Source organism: Artibeus jamaicensis, unplaced genomic scaffold (assembly GCF_021234435.1).
Source record: "Artibeus jamaicensis isolate MK-2021 breed Jamaican fruit bat unplaced genomic scaffold, CSHL_Jam_final contig_419, whole genome shotgun sequence".
In the NCBI taxonomy this organism is placed as follows: domain Eukaryota; kingdom Metazoa; phylum Chordata; class Mammalia; order Chiroptera; family Phyllostomidae; genus Artibeus; species Artibeus jamaicensis.
The window spans coordinates 2101521-2118936 of NW_026521824.1; the positions used below are offsets into that span (position 1 = coordinate 2101521).

The 17416-nt window shown below is 40.1% G+C and overlaps 1 protein-coding gene across 5 annotated transcripts in view; it reads left to right on the top strand.

Moving 5' to 3' along the window:
- The window catches only part of PRPSAP2 (phosphoribosyl pyrophosphate synthetase associated protein 2), a 68521-nt gene that overhangs the window by 16445 nt on the left and 34660 nt on the right, over positions 1-17416 (top strand). Inside the window, exons 2-7 of one of the 5 annotated variants that reach the window (XM_053665676.1) lie at positions 2265-2349; positions 2594-2744; positions 3624-3676; positions 5838-5904; positions 11614-11786; positions 14068-14183. In XM_053665676.1, the coding sequence (XP_053521651.1) occupies positions 2626-2744; positions 3624-3676; positions 5838-5904; positions 11614-11786; positions 14068-14183 (528 nt within the window). In that variant the 5' untranslated portion in view covers positions 2265-2349; positions 2594-2625. Of the gene's footprint in view, positions 1-2264; positions 2350-2593; positions 2745-3598; positions 3677-5837; positions 5905-11613; positions 11787-14067; positions 14184-17416 lie in introns of those variants that run through there. The other 4 variants (XM_053665677.1, XM_053665680.1, XM_053665678.1 and 1 more) reach the window with 4 other exon arrangements.

Consider the following 17416-nt stretch of genomic DNA (forward strand, 5'->3'; position numbering starts at 1 on the left):
CTTGTTTGGTAGGTAACCAAAATATTATGTTGATTCATTCGTAGCTCCCATTTACCCAGTGTATCATATATGCAGGCACCGTGTGAAGTGCTACACAGACATTACATCTACAGTAACCCAGTAAGGTTTACTGTAATCTGCAATATCTGCAGTTGTATGGATGAGGGAAGAGACTTAACGCAAGGCACAGTGAGTTAGGGGAAGTAGTAGCCAAGGTGCAAACATACCTTTAACTCCAAAGCCTGTATTTGTAAGTATAGGAGAATTAGTTTTGTTTTTGTTTCCTTTTCCAGACCTGTACCCTCCATTTGTAAACACAGACATATATTGGTTGGGTGATTATATTAGAACATACCTAAGGTTTCTTCCATCTCTTTAGTGTTGGTAATTATATATGCTGTTTCTGGTCTTTGTAACAGCCACTCTGCCCTACACTATGCTGTAAAGCAAAAGTAAGCAAACTTTTTCTGTAGAGGGCCAGGTAGTAAGTGATGTAGTAAGTACTCAACTCTACCATTGTATGCACAGACAACTTGTAAGCAGTGAGTGTGGCTGTGTTCCATTCCAGTTTTATTTACAGAAATAATCTTTGGAGGGACCTGATTTGGTCTTCAGCCTGTGGTTTGCTGATCCTACTTCAAGGCTATTTTCTTTCTTTCTTTTTTTAAAGTACAATTAAAATTTTTCCAGAGAACTTTTCTTCAGTCCTTAAGGACTTAGCTCCTTACCCGGACTTTGGTGGAGGTCACGGGGCAACACCCGCAGGTCTGAATCAGGGTGGGGAGTTCGATCCTTCTGGGCTTCACAAGCACTCACTGCTCCTGACCACCTTGCTGTGAATGGCCCAACTCACACAGTTGTGCAGTTTCGTGTACAGCCTGGAAAGACACTTGCTTCAGAAATGTCCTTCATGGCTGCAGCCTCTACTGTGTTTCTAATGAGAACTTCATGACCTTGTCCTTGGACATGCATCAGGCACAGCTGGTGCAGCAAATAGGCTGTACATAGCAATGGCCATTTTTAGCATGACCATAGTTCTTTTTCATAGTTATCTTGGAAGTGAGGACCTGAGAGCCCAGAGCTATTTTGCATGGTAGATACCAGGGTTTCCTCTTGGTCTCTTAAGGGCTTTGGTCAGTTGTGCATACAGTTCTGTTTGTATGCACAAACATAGGTTCGTATGCACATTCATAGGCTTTAGGTAAAGCCATCATAGGGCCCCATATTTCCCATGGTGGAATATCCCTTAAGAGGTGCACTCTGTGTGGAAATGCACTCTCTCATCCTTCTGGTGGGACCATAATTTGCACCACCCCCGTGAACCAGTGGTTCCCTTTTTACAGTTACTGCAGAGACATGCACATGGGTACAAGGAGGCCTGTTCAGGATGGTAACCTGCAAAATTTGGCATATCTGCACCATGGAATGCTGGCAGCAGTTACAAAGGACATGAGGGGTCTCTAGTTTCTAACTTGGCTTGTCAATAGTTACTGTTTAATGAAAAAGCAAATTACAAGTAGATTTGTACAGTACCTTTTTATATTAGAAATGTATTTTTTATACATACATTTTATGAGGATTGTGTGTGTGTGAATGTGTAAAAGAGGCCTGATGGTATCTGTACCAAACTAATGAAAGAACTAGGGAGGTGGATGCAGAGGAACCTGGTGTCAGGGCTGGTGACTGCAGCTAACTGTCATATTTCTGTTTTTTCCAAGGAGAATGTGTTTGTATATTATTTGTGTAATGAAAATTTAAGAATAACAAAAAAGATCTGCACAGCCTTTCATAATCTACTAGCCTTCCCAGAGCATCCTACATAAACGACTGCCAAGATGCAGGGGGCATGCTGGGAAGGTGTCCCTAACCCCTGTGGATGACTAGATTATTGCTGTTGTGTCCACTCAGCCCTGAGAGAGGAAGGTAGAAGGGCACATTGATGGCCAGTGGGATGAGAACCTCAGCTTCCATGACTGTATGCTTGGACATTGTTGCCTGTCATTTGCATGGTTACTTCACTTTCCTGCAAAGTTATTATGTAGTCCACCTGTGTTCCTCTTGAGGAAAATGCAGAAAACAAGGTCAGTTTTAGACATGACCTAGGCATCAGAGAGGTAGCTGCAAGGCCAGGGGGAGGTTGGTTTTATGGTAAAGAGGTATGACAGGCAAAGCTGGGCACAGATGGGCCATGTACTTATTGTTTAAGGATCAATCAGTCCATGTCCTTGCTAATGGCTCTGCCATATTTCTGTGTGTTGATCCAGGAGGAGGAGCATAAAAGGAGGTTGTCCATAATTGGCTTTAAGCAGCACACAGTAAAACTCTGAGCTCTTCCGCTCCACCTTTCTTGTAAGTTTATTGTTTATTCCCAGTGCTCGTGACAACTAATTAAATCATGTGATAGCATATTTCCATAAATTTGGAACCTTTAAGTCTAAATGGACTTTTTATTGGTCCATATATACTTAATATAACTATTATAATAAAAATAATTTCTTTCAGCTGAAGTCATTTGCTATTTAAAAGAAATCCATTCCATTGAAGTGTATTTAATATCATATGGCATTTCTTGATGTATTTTATATCCCTCTAGGCCCTGAGAATTGGAAAACTAAGAAAGTTTTGATGTTTTGTGTGGCGACAGCTGAATTAGAAACCAAGATGAACATAACCAAAGGAGGCCTGGTGTTGTTTTCAGCAAATTCTAATTCATCGTGTATGGAGCTTTCAAAGAAAATTGCTGAGTGAGTTATAATCATACCATTACAATCTGTACTATGTGATGTTTAATTTGATAATCAGATTAGCACTGATTGTTAAACTTGAAAGCAGATAGTTCATCTGCATATCATCTGTATATTAAGGGCCAACCTTTTTGTAAATTGTCGTGACACCCTATGCATTCTTTCAGCAGACGTTTATTGTGTGCTCATGAGTGGTGTTAGGTGCTGCATATGTACAGAATACTTGAGGATAAAGAACAATGAAGTGGATACTATATAGAAATAGCTTATAGATTATAGTTCAATGTAATTTTAGTTATTTTAGGTCTTGATTTTAGATATTGGGGATTAACAGTGAACAGCCAGTCAAAATCCTTCCTTCTTTCATTGAGTAGGGGTCCAAACAAGAAGCAAGTCAGCAAAATAAGATAATTTCAAATAGTGATCAGCGCTGTGAAAAAAACAGTGAGTGATGGGGTAGGTTCTGTTTTAGCTAGGATGCTTAGGGGCCTTTTAAACTAAGGGGATGATATATATGAGTCGAGAAACTTGAATGAATCACCAAGAGAAGATCCGGGCGCAGAGCTATCCAGGCAGAGGGACTAACAGGTTCAAAGTCCCTGTGGTGTGCAGCAGGCACTGTTGGTGTATCTAAGCAACATGGGTGGAGGGCACAAGGAAGGGGTTGTGCGGCAGGCAGAGCAGTACTGTGTAGACCTTCTTAGGGAGGCATGGGGTGAGGGGTTAGGTTATGGAGTAACAGTGCAATTTAGTATTAACTTGAAATTTTATAATAAGAATACCTCTATTTTATTTTTATTTATGAATCATCCTTAAATAGTAAAGATGTTGAGTCTATTCTATTACCTTTTCAGCTTTTCCCCCCTTTCTCTTCTCTAGGCGGCTGGGGGTGGAAATGGGCAAAGTGCAGGTTTACCAGGAACCTAACCGAGGTGAGCTATCTTTGACACATAAAATGATCTTTGTGCGGAACATAACATACTGGCTCAGTCCTTCATCCTCCTTATTGAAATGGTTAGACTCAGTATCCAGTTGGTTACATTAGCATGAAGTCAAGAAAGGAAGGTGGGTGGTTAGTGGTGTTTAGGTCCCACTAATATCAACTAGGTACAGAGCCCTGGGACCAGTCACATCTGGGAGCTTGGATGCCATTTCTCAGACCTCATTTACTAAAAAGTGTAGAGATACATAAATCATCTGGTCAACTGAATGGAAACATTATCTCAGTCCATTGAATTCATGTCACCTTAGACAGGATGAGTAGATCTTGTGTGGCCACAGTACTACCATTTGTGGTTATTCTTTACCTCTGAGTAAGCTGCCATGGGTTAGGTAGACTTCATGAAATCTTGTTAAGAAATGCTTCTTGCTAATTGATTTATGCCATTTTATAACCATCTCAGGTTGTAAAAAAGCATGTATTCTTTAACCTTTGTAATTTCAGTGCTCTAGCAGGGGCGATGGGCAGCTTGCATGGGCTTGAGAGTTAGACACCTTATCCTCAGCAAGTTATATAATCTTTCTATACTGTAAATAATTAGGGCTGTTTGAAGATTATGTGGGATAATTTGTGTGCTTAACACAATTCTTGGTACATATAGGTCCTCTGTGAATATTAGTTCCCTCTCCTTTTGTACCATAAGATTTTTTCAAGTACTTAAATATTATGGAACTTAAAATAGACTGATGACTAGGCACAAATTTGCTCTTTTCCTATTTATTTCTCCATTACTGTCTCCTCTTTTCTGTCTTCCAATTTGCCTTCGTGTGGCTTCAGTATGAAAAAAGTGTAATTGAAGAAAATATGCAGAGAGAGTTTGGAGATAATTCTGCTGCTAAAGGGAATTGGATAATGCCCTTTGTTTAGCCTGGAAAGGAGGGTTAAGGGGAGAGCTAGTGGTGGAAGATTCAGGAAGAGGTTGGTCCACACTCCAGGTTCATGACTGATGGGAGGGAAAAATACTTGGTGTTTGTTGTGAACAAAGGAGGGAACTAGCACTTTGGGATTTCTTCCTGTTACCAGATTGTGAAGAACTGAGTTCAGGGATGATGTTAGGGTAAAAGATCTCAGAAGAAGCAGGGGCAAGATTTTATTCCAGATCTCTCTAATCTCTAACTCTAAAGCTCATTTTCTTTCCATGGTACCACACTCCTTTATAAACATCTGTTTTATTTTTTCCAACATTTTAAAAGAAAATGTTCAAATATATAAAAAACATTGAAAGAAGAGTACAGTGAAGACCAAGGTATATATCTACCACCTATATTCAACAGTTAACATTTGCCATATGAATATGTATATGTAGAAGTCAGTTGCACACATCAAGACATTTGACCCCTGAATACTTGATCATGCATTTCCAAAGAGAAAAGACTTCATCCTATGTAAATACACTGCCAATGTCACATTTAAAGATACTTGATAATTCTGCAGTCATTTAATGTCTAGTCTGTATTTAAAATTCCCTGATTAGCCTCATAGCTTTTTAAAAAATAATTCATGGTTCAAGCACTATGTTTCTGTGTCTCTGTAGTTACTTCTAACTTACAACATTCCTGCTGCCCCCGCCTTTTTTGTTCCCATGACACTGACTTTCTGAAGACACCGTCTTGTTCTGTTCTGGGTTTGTCTAATTGTTTCCTTGTGGCTGATCACAAGTTTTTTGAGAGTAGGGATATTGTACCTTCTTTATAATTATTCTTACATTATTATAACATTTTGTGCGTAGTAAGTTCTTAATAGTTGCTAGTTGAGTGACTGAGTATATAAGTTTCTATAAAGATACCATGTTCAGAGTGGTGTACAGCACTTACTGCTTTTATATACAAGAGGTGAGAAGGGTAGCTTTACTGGTTTCAAATCAGAAGTGTAGTTCTGTCTTAAAGATATCATGTAACCATGTTTAAAAGGGGTGATTAATAGCAATATGTTTATTATCTATCCTTTTGTAGCATCTGAAAGTAATCGGTTTTGTAGTAGTTCCTGATTCCATATTTTGTAACATTGGAGAATGTTGCAAATTTTTGTGTATTTTTAAAAACATAAATTATGTACCTACTTCATACCTCACCTCTTTCTCCTTTTCTTTCCAGAAACAAGAGTACAAATTCAAGAGTCAGTGAGGGGAAAAGATGTTTTCATCATTCAAACTGTTTCAAAGTAAGTAAGAGTAACAGAAGTGTGTTGCTTTTTTTGTTTCTATTTAGGCATGAGTGTTCAGAGTCAGAATTGGCTAGACAGGAAGAATTAAGATAGTGTAAAATTGGTATCTTTGCTAATTTTTCTGACTTGAATGCTGACTTTTGTGTGTTAGTGTTCTTTTTTTAAAAATATACTTTATTGATGATGTCATTACAGTTGTCCTATTTTCCCCCTTCATTCCCCTCCACGCTGCCCACCCTCTCCCTCCCACATTCCCCCCCTTTAGTTCATGTCCATTTGTCTTAAGTTCTTTAGCTTTTACATTTCCCATACTGTTCTTGCCCTCCCCCTATTTTCTGCCTGCCATCTATGCTACTTGTTCTCTGTACCATCCCCCACCACTCCCCTGTTGCTAACCCTCTATGTGGTCTCCATTTCTGTGGTTCTGTTCCTGTTCTAGTTGTTTCCTTAGTTTTTATTTTAGGTGTGGTTGTTAGTAATTTTGAGTTTGCTGTCATTTTAGTGTACGTGTGTTTTATCTTCTTTTTCTTAGATAAGTCTCTTTAATATGTCATAAATAAGGGCTTGGTGATGATGATAAGGGCTTGACCTTATCTGAGAAGCACTTTATCTGTCCTTCCACTCTAAACGAAAGCTTTGCTGGATAGATTAATCTTGGATGTAGGTTCTTGTCTTTCATGACTTGGAATACTTCTTTCCAGCTCCTTCTTACCTGTAAGGTCTCTTTTGAGAAATCCGCTGACAGTCTGATGGGAACTCCTTTGTAGGTGACTCTCCCCTTCTCTCTTGCTGCTTCTAGGATTCTCTCCTTCATTTTCATCTTGGCTAATGTAATGATGATGTGCCTTGGTGTGTTCCTCCTTGGGTCCAACTTCTTTTGGACTCTCTGAGCTTCCTGGACTTCTGGAAGTCTATTTCCTTTGCCAGATTGGGGAAATTCTCCTCTATTATTTGTTCAAATAAGTTTTCCGCTTGTTGCTCTTCCTGTTCCCCTTCTGGGACCCCTATAATTTGGATGTTGGAACCTATAAAGATTCCAACAGAGGTTGGAGGTTCCTAAGCCTCTCTTCATTTTTTTTTTTAAATTCTTGTTTCTTCATTCTGTTCTGTTTGATTGTTTCTTTCTTCCTTCTGGTCCATTCCATTGATTTGAGTCCCAGTTTCCTTCCCATCAGTATTGGTTCCCTGTGCATTTCCATTCATTTCACTTAGTGAAGCCTTCATTTGTTCATCTAATTTGTGACTAAAATCAGCCAGTTCTATGAGCATCCTGATAACCAGTGTTTTGAACTGTGCATCTGATAGGTTGGTTATCTCTTGGTCGCTTAGAAGTATTGGCTCTGGGGCTTTGAGCTGTTTTTCTGATTGAGCCGTTATGTTTTGGTCTGTTCGCACCTGTTGCATAAGAGGGGCAGAGCCTTAGGTGTTCACCAGGGCAGGGCAACCCAAGTTTCTGGGTTGTGATGCTGTATGTGGGGGTCTGAGAGGGTCTGAGAGGGATCAGTGGTGCTTGCTCTGCTCTCTGTTGTACCTCAGTCTTTTCCGCCGCTTCCCCCAAGTAAACTGGGCCTTTCTGGTGCTGATTCCCGTGTGGGTGGGCTTGTGTGCATTCTAGGACCCTGTGGGTTTTTCCAGTGAACTTTTCTGTGATGGTGGGAGTCTCTCCCTGCGCCTCAACCCCCACAAGTGTTTTCAATCAGTGGTTTGAGGCTTTATTTCTTGGCACTAGGACCCTGGGTTGTACGATCTGTCTCGCTCCCCAGTTGTCTGCATGTGAATGTGGGACTGCTGCCCAGTCAGCCAGCCACCTTGCAAATGGTGCCCTGCTTCTCAGTCGCCGCCTCATTGGGTCTTCCTGTTGCCACCCCATGCCCGGGGCCTGCCAGCCGCTGCCTGGGTTCCCAGGGTCTGCCCGTTGCCACCTTGCACGCGAGGGGTTCCTTGTGCGCCTGGTGTCACCACTTAATGTGCTGCAACCCCTCTCCACTTGGCTGCCTGACTCTGCCCTACCTACCGGTCTGGATGAATGTGTCTATTTTAACTCCTTGGTTGTTGGACCTCCATACAGTTCAGTTTTCTTTCAGTTTTGGTTGTTACTTTGTTTCTGAATTATTGTTGTCCTTATTTTGGTTGTTCGCGGAGGCACAGTGTGTCTACCCACGCCTCCATCTTGGCCGGAAGTCCTGTGTGTTAGTGTTCTTGAAGGGTGGCAATAACCAGGTGCAGGATCCCCCAGTTATCCATGGGGATGCAGTCCAGGGTTCCCAGGGGTGCCCAGAACTGTGGGTAGTATTAAATCCTGTGTACACTCTGTCTTTCCTATGCATACATACATATCTATGCTAAGTTTAATTTATAAAGTAGGCATAGCAAGAGATTAACAATAAATACTACTAATAAAATAGAATAATTATAATGGTACACTGAAATAAAAGGCAACGTGGTATCTCTCTTTCTCTCATAACTGATCTGATAACCAAGATGGCTTACTGAGTGACTAATGGGCAGATGTCATACACAGCATGGATATGCTAGACAAGAGATGATTAACATAGCAGGTGGGATGGAGCAGGACAGGGAGCGATTTCATCATGCTACACAGAACAGTGCACAATTTAAAACTTAGGAATTTTCTGTTTCTGGAACTTTTCATTTAATAGTTTCCAATCATGGTTGATCACAGACATCTAACCACAGAGAAACTGAGGATGGGGACATGGGGCTACTGTACTGGAGTAGAGGCTCTTAATGACAATAGAACCCACTCACCCCTCAGGATCACAGTGGGGAAACTGCAGAGCACAGAACAACTTGCGTCGCTTCTGGCTCCTGGGTGTTTGCACTACTTTTACCTCCTTAGAGACAAGTGTGAGTCCATTTGGATAGATGCATAGAAGTGGTTTATGATACCTAAGGGGATAAGGAGGCACCGAAGGCCAAATTGGATTTAGCATTTAGGACTTCAGAAGGGTGTCTCTTGTAATCCTTCCCATTTTCAAGTTCTCCTATTTATTTCCTTTTATTTATTTTTGTTCATTTTAATACTTATCTTTCTGTTCCTGCTTTTTGTCTGTTTTTTATTCCATTAACCAAAATCATCTCTTTAATTTTCTCTACATGTCTCAGTTTGCATTGTTCTGAACTGTGAGTAGGCTTGTGTTAATTCAGCCGTTTTTACTCTTGTCCAGGTTGCAGAAAGCCTCGGCATCCATGGTCTTTTCATAAAATACTATGAGAGCTCTGACTGGTGTGGCTCAGTGGATTGAGCGTTTTCCCTCAAAGCAAAAGTTTGCCATTTCAGTTCCTGGTCAGGGCACATGCCCGGGTTGCTGGTTCATTCCTCGGTTGGGGTGCACATGAGAAGCAGCTGATGGGTGTTTCTCTCCCTCTGTTTCTCTCTTCCTTCTCCTCTTTCTAAATATAAGGACAATCTTTAAAAAAAATAAAATACTGTGAGATAGTTAATATTGAGATTTGGTATTATCAGATACATCTTGTACTTTATTTTAGTACAGACCAGTGGTATGCATTACAAGTATAAGAACATTTTTAAATTAATAAAACTCTGTTAACTTTTCCTATAATTCAAACAAGTTCATTATTTGAGTTTGGTGTTGGAAAGGTTTGTACTACCTCATAGGAAAATGGTGCTCCTGAGAGCATAATTTAGGAACTTGGGTGTAACTTTACACTAACAGTTAGTTACTCTGTTCTTACCCTTTCACGTAGAACGCTTTTCTGAAAGCCTCCTTCAACTCCTCAGATGTCAGACTTGGCATTAGGGTATTAATAGAACACCTACTCACCCAAATGATCTCTGTTTCTACTCCTTCATTGATCAACAAATATTTATTGAATATGCTAGTCACTGTTACAGGTGTGTGAGATAGGTTAAAGATTAAAACAGATAAACATCCTTGTTCTCCTGGAGTATATAGGGCGGGCAAAAGTAGGTTTACCGTTTGTAAGGAAGATAATACAGTCATCAACAGGTAATAATACAAGAATAAGTTCTGTGCTTTGTGTACTTAGAACAATAAACCCACTTTTGCCCCACCCTGTATATCTAAGACTTGCAAATTACATAATGAATAAGTAGATTACTTAGTTTGTCAGAAGGTAATGAGCACTATGGAGGAAACAGAACCAAACAGCACAGCAAGAAATTGGGAGTGATGGTGGTGAAAGAGGGGAGAAATAGTGGACAGCGTAGGCCTTATTCAAAGTTGAAATTTGACAAAACCTGGGAGAAGGTAGGGGAGTAAACCAGGAGGCCAGCTGGGAAAGGAGAGTCAGGAGCTCATGGAGGGAAGACCCTTGGGTGGGAGTGAGCACGGACAGGTCACTGAGTATGTCCATAGAGAGGGGGGAGCATGGAGTAGGTGTGGATGGCAGAGATGTGGGGGTGATCACGAAGGGGCCTGGGGAGCTGTTACAGGGCCAGAGACAAGATGGGGACCTATTTCTGGACCTCGAGCAGAGTGGTGCATGATCTAACTTTCATTTTAATATCTAGACAGATACTGTGTGCAGAGGGGACTACAGAGTGACTCAGGGTGGGGGACAGGGAGACATGTGGTGGCAGGCTGTCACAGTCACCTGCTTGAGGGGCAGAGTGGCAAAGCCCCAGTGCAGTAGTGGAGTAACGAGGTACTGTAGCTTTTTGGATAGGAAAGCAGTTAAGGGTGCCCCTGAGGTTTTTATCTTGAGGAAACTGGAGGAAGAGTGTTGCCATCAACTGAGATAGCAAAGGTTTTTATGATGAAGCAGGCTTTGGGGGCAAAGAGCAGTTTAGTTTGGAGTATGTTGAGGTTCAAGATGTTTTAACAGACATTCAAGTGGAATCATCAAGTAACAGTTGAATTTGTTAGACTGGAGTTGAGAAGCTGGAACTGGAGCTATAAATTTGAGGGTCTCCAGTATTAATAAAGCTGTGAAATAGGATGAGAGGCCCAACAGACGAAGGGAGATAGTAGAAGAGGACAAATTAACAAGTATTAGGACTGAAGTTGGAGAGAAGAAAAATGAGTAAAACAAACCAGGTAGTGCAGGAGGAGAACATGGGTGTCCTAGATGCCAAATGAGTCCAGTACAGCAGGGAGCAGTCTAAGTGGCTGTGTGTGATGCCACTGATGGGTCCCGGGAGAGAAGGACCGAGAACTGACCTGGCGATTTAAGCACGTGGAAGAAATGGGGCAGTGGGGAAAGTGGTCATGGTCTTTACTTTTAATGGGCAAAATAACAGTATATGCAGTAAAGGCTGAGGGGTATGAACCTGGGGAATGTAGTAACACACTGATGATGGAGGCAACAGAGCGAGAATTGCTGGAGTAACATCTTTAGGTGGCAAGAGGGGAGAGGGATTAGTGTACAATAGGGGGCTAATTTTAGAGTAACTTTGGTGTGGAAAGTTGGTCTTTCACTGATGGCTGAAGGCAGGTGGTCTTCTCAGATGCAAATTCACATGACGGTGGGAGTCTGTGGCGGCTCTTCTCTCAGTGAAAAAGGAGGAAGGATCGTTGGCTGAGAGGGAATGTGGGGGGAGCCAATGGAAGAGAGAGGAATTTGTTGCTTTTTTGTTTATACCTTGAGCCTTAAGTCTTGGTAGACGCATGGATAGCACATTGCTGACACCTTTGTTGGAACAGAGAGATACTATCAAGTGTCTTACTGTCCTCGCTGGGGTTTCTGTCTCTTGGGCTGCAGGGACGTGAACACCACCATCATGGAGCTCCTGATTATGGTGTATGCCTGTAAGACCTCTTGTGCCAAAAGCATTATTGGTGTGATTCCCTACTTCCCTTACAGCAAACAGTGCAAGATGAGAAAAAGAGGCTCCATCGTTTCTAAGTTGCTGGCTTCAATGATGTGCAAAGCTGGTAAGAATGGCAGATTTGATAATTGGGAACCCGGAAGTTTTATTTTTATCTTAGAAATTGTAAAGCATTTAAAAAATTAGAATGCCGAATAGAGTAAAAATAGTGATACAGCGTTTAAAGTTAACTAATTTATGAGAAAAGAATGTAAAGAATTCTCTCCTGTTCCCAACTCCCCAAAACACAAAGATAAGGAGAGTGACTTGTTTATTATTCTTATATTCTTTGTTTAAAAGTTATGCTGAAGCCCTGACTGGTGTGCCTCAGTGGGTTGGACTATTGTCCTGCAAACCACAAGGTCCGGGTTCGATTCTGGTCAGGGCACTTGCCTGGGTTGCAGGCCAGGTACCTGCATGGGGGCATGTGAGAGGCAGCTGATGGACGTTTCGCTCCTTCTCTTTCTGTCTCCCTCCCCCTCTCTCTAAAAATAAATAAAATAATTTCAAAAATTATATTGAAATTACAAGTTATAATTATATTAAGTCATTTTTAAAGGGAGAAAAGTCATTTGGAATTGACTGTTTTAACCCAGCAGCTACTTTTATTTTAGTCTCTTTCCATTCCCAGGACAGGTTGGTGTATTTTGTAAATATACTTTGTGTTGTGTATTTTCAGGTAACATCGTGTCTCTCTCTTGTTTCTAAATCACCTCCAGAGTTGCTGCTGTGTGTGTACATGTGTGTATATGATTATAGAAGACACATATCACAGCATCTGCACAAAGTGAATGAAAAGTCCTCATTATCACTATATTTCAATAGACATTTACTATAGAATAAATTTCCTACTGCAGCATTTCAGTGAAGGCAAAAATAAAACAAAGTTTGACAAAACCCAAACCCCTGCAACCTCATGAGTATACCCCGTTGAAAACGGTGATAGGTAGCAAGCTGCCGGGAGCAGGCTGGCTCACTGAAACTTTCAGAGTTCCTGCCCTTCTCTTCTAGCCTTGCTCCTGGGCAATGACATTAGGCTTACTTTCCTGTTCTTTTGGGAAAGTTTTGCTTTTTATAATTTGTCCAGTTGAAATTTTTTATGCTTTTGTAGTAATTGTTTCAAATATCCTTTACTGAGCCAATGGGTGAAGGTTCTTCATTTTTTCTAATTACAGGCCTGTACAGTTTGCCTTAATACCTTAAGATACCTTAATACCTTAATACCTATTTGTCTTAATATGGCTTTGCCATACCTATTAAGGAAACTTCAAGGAGATATAATTTACTATAATACAATTATTAGAGACATTTCTTGTTGTTACTATCTTTGCTATTTTAAGACTTTAAATTGATGTGAAAATCATGCACCTCTGTGTAAGAAAAATGACTCAGTCTTTTTTTCCTCTTGAGTCAGGAAAAACCCAGTTCTCTAGTTCTCAACCTCCTGTATGTCTCCTTGACTACTCACACAGAGCACTTCACTTCTTATACTTTTGGTCACCAAATGTGTAACTTTTCCCTAAACCTAGCAATTCTCCATGACATTAGCTGGCTGGCCTATAATTTAACTAATTCTGACACTGTCTATCTAGAGATAGAGTCAGATTCCCCAGATTCAGGGCTCAGTCCCACAGATCTGCACCGCCCCCCCCCCCCCCCAAGGTGCCAATTGCAAGTTTAGGTTGTCACCTGTGCTTCTGACCAATCAGCAATAAATCTGAAGGTCCCACCATCCCCTTCTCAAGTTTGATCAGTTTGCTAGAGTAGCTCATAGAACTTGAGGAAACCAGTTTATCATGAAAAGATATAATACATGATACAAATGAACATCCAGTTGGAAGAGATGGGTAGGACCAGCTATGTGGGATTAAAGTGCATGGAGCTCCCACTTCCTCTCTGCCGTGCCTCTCCTGCCGATGCCTCCACCTTTTCAAACCGTTGCCATTGGGATTCTATGGAGGCTTCCTCATAGACATAATCAACTATTTCTAACCCCTCTCGCCTCTCTGGAGAAAGGAGGAGGAACTGAAACTCCCTTACTTGATCTCTCTGGTGACTAGCCCATCCAGGAGCCACCCAGGGTCTCCTTGTGCTCTTGTCACTCTGGAAATCAGAACGGTTTTAGGTGCTTTGCACCAGGCACCAGGGACAGAGACCGGTAGACAAGTTTTCTGTTATCTCACAATTTCATAGTAAAATATCTGAGATATACAGATGCTGAATTTTTATGAGAACTATTTTAATTGTAGTTTATTATGTATAGTATCCTATTTTATATAGTACTTATTTTATACTGTGCAGCTGGTTATTAAACTATGTATGTGTTTATCTCTGCTTTATTTTCAAAGGTCTAACTCATCTTATTACTATGGATTTACACCAGAAGGAAATTCAGGGCTTCTTCAATATTCCTGTTGATAATTTAAGAGCATCTCCTTTCTTATTACAATATATTCAAGAAGAGGTAAGCTACTCAGAATTTTTTACTTAACATTTGGTTTAAGGTTGAAAGATCTTTCCATGTCCTTGGGCTGTCCATAAAAGATTCAAACTTGATATGTTCTGCTTCATGTGCTACTTACTTCAGAAATATAATTCACTATATTTTAAATTTTCTAATCTTTAATTTCTCTTGTTAAGCTCTTAAGATTGCTTTTCCCTCCTTTGGACCTCAGGCACTGGAAGTGGACTTGTTGTAATCATGACAACTCACTCTCATCTCTGGTCCATGTGTGGTCCTAGCCTTCTTTTATATACCCATCTCTCTACCCTAATTTCCTGTCCATCCATCCATGATCCTACCACCCAGCAAGTAAATTGGAGTCATCCTCATAACTTACAGTCACTTGTGTGATCCTTGTCTGTTACCTCCCCTGTCTCCTCCTACCTGGGGAACCATCGTCCTGAATCTTCATCTTTCTCCTAATTTCCTTCTTATGTAGTTTTATCTCAGTAATATATGTGTGTGTGTGAGCAGTATATGTTGTTGAAAGATAAAAACACAAAAATACATATTTTTAAACTTTATGAAAAAGATTGTAATCCATTACAATTACAGATTACAGATTGTAATCCATTGGGTGGTTTTTCATTTGATGTTACACTAGTGAGATTCATCCACATTTTGTGTGTCACAGCTCGTCCATTTGACCACTGGCAAACACTTCCTGTGCAGCTGTTACTGCAGTTTATTCATAAGGTTTGTGCTGTTATGAGAGTGCTCCTGTGAGCTGCACTGTATGTCTCTCCTGTGGTACTTAAGCAAAAGTATATGTTGGCTATATACCTACGGGTGAATTGCTAGGTTGTATGGTGTTTGGATTGTTAATTTTTCTGAAGCAGTTATGCCAACTTACATTCCCACCAACAATGAATTAGATATCCTGTGGGTCTATTTTTGCTTCAATACTTGTATTATCAGAATTAAAAGTTTTTGATAGTTGAATGTCTATGATATGGTATCTTGTCAATTTGCTGGGTATATTTCTGATGACTTTAGAAGTCGAACATCCTTAACTGTTTTTTTCCTTTGAAAAAGCGATTTCATCTCCAGTGGTTTTGTTTGTTTCTGTGAGCTGCAGGCATTCTTTTTTAACTCTCGGTTCTAGACATGTGTTAAGAGTTTGTTTTACATATATCTCTCTGTTTCTATCTTGTCTTTAGTTTTCTGTAGGGAGTCTTGGTCAGCAGACATACTAAAATTTTTTTCATTGAGGTGAAATTCACATGGCATAAAGTTCACCATTTTAACACAAATTATTATGCACTTACTACAATCACAGTGTTGTGCAACTGCCACCTCTATGTAGTTTAAAACTTATTACTCTAGAACACCCCATACTCATTAAGTACTCCCTATTTTTCCCTTTCTGCAGCCCCTGGAAACCACTAATGTGCTTTTTGTCTCTGGGGATTTGCCTGTTCTGGATAGTTCATATAAATGGAATCATACAGTATGTGACCTTTTGCATTTGCCATCTTTTACTTAACATAATGCTTTTGAGGTTTACTAACATTATAGCATGTATCAGAACTTCATTGGTCTGTGTGTACCAGGACTTTTTAAGGAAATTGTGAAGAGGAGGGCTACCAATATATTTTTACTGTGCCTGTGAAAATCCTATCCTATCTTACCGACTTTTAAAATAGGAACTTCTAGAGTTACCCTGTTTCTGATTGAATTACACTCTACCCCTCAACCCCCAAGTATTCTTGCTGTCTTTATATCAAACCATTCTCATTATCACAGAAATGAGATGTGGCGGGACGGGGGAGGGGATTTGCAACAAGTATGGAGTGTAGGGCAGTTGGGTTCTTTGTGGTTCCACAGTTAGCCTGATGATGTTTTCCCTTAATGGTTCAGAGAGAAGTTGGGAGTTTGGAAGTCAGACTTCCTTGACATGTGGTGGGTTTTCCCTCTCTCCTTGATAATGAGTAATCTTTTTCTAAAGTGAAAATTTCTATTTACATTGGCAGTGTAGGGAAATGCATGTCTGTATGTAGTAATTCTGACAGTAGTGATGAAGGCCTAGATTCCCTGCACCACGGCCCTGGTCCTGGACCCCTCTGCAGAGGTAGGCCTTGGTACCAGTTTGCTGTGTATTCTGTATCCTCTTAGCTTTCTCTTTGTATCTCCCTCCTTATCTATATGCCAGTGATTTTCAACCTTTTGCATCTCATGGTATACATAAACTAGTAACTAAAGTTCTGTGGCACACCAAGATATGTTATATTTTTTGGTGATCTGACCAAAAAAATAGGGATAATTTTGATTCATTCACAATGGCTACTGTCGTGTGGCTGTCGTCATTTTCTTACTTGATGATCTAAGGGAAAAGAGGTCCATCCCCCTGACTAAAGTCAGTTATTGAATGTTTTACAAATTCTTGTGGCACACTGGTTGGAAATAGCTGCTATATGCACATAGTTGTAGATACTGATTTATGGGTCCTTTAAAAAACATTGACGTACTGTTTGCATTGTTCTCCAAGTTGTTCTTTCCCAGGCTGGCATCTGGAGGCCTTTCCATGCTAAGATGTGTAGGTGTACCTCTTTCTTTATAATTTCTACATACTACATGTTCCTTAGTTTAGAACAGTGATATTGAGTAGAACCTTCAGTGACATTGGAAATACATTATCTGCTTGTTCAGTGTGGTGGCCACCAGCCACCTGGCTAGTGACTGTTGAGCCCTTGAAATGTGCCTAGTGTGAGTGGAGAACTGAATCTTTCATTTTTTTAGGCTTAATTAATTTAAATAGTTACACGTTGAGATGTTTAAAGCATAAGTTTAAATGAACCCATTTTTTTCCTACCATTTTCCTCTTGATTAAGTTGTTTTAATATTTTACTCTTTAAATTGAAATATTTTATTTTCAAATTTTATTTTAAGTCATGCTGCTTTAGAAATTCTGGTATTAACATTTTTGAGTTCTTATATGAGTGTTTTTGTGAGATAATTAAGAAAGGGGATTGATTGCTTGATTGAAAAAATATATATTTTAAAAATTTTAATAGACACTGCAAAATTTTCAGCTTTCTGAAAACTTAGTATTTAATAGATACCATAAGAATTGCAGTTATCTGAAGGGGCTGTATTAATTTATACTCCTAGTAACAGTGCTTATGATAGTACCTGTTGCCCAGGCCTTGATTTTGCTAACTTATAAATAAAACAACACTACATTATTTGAATTT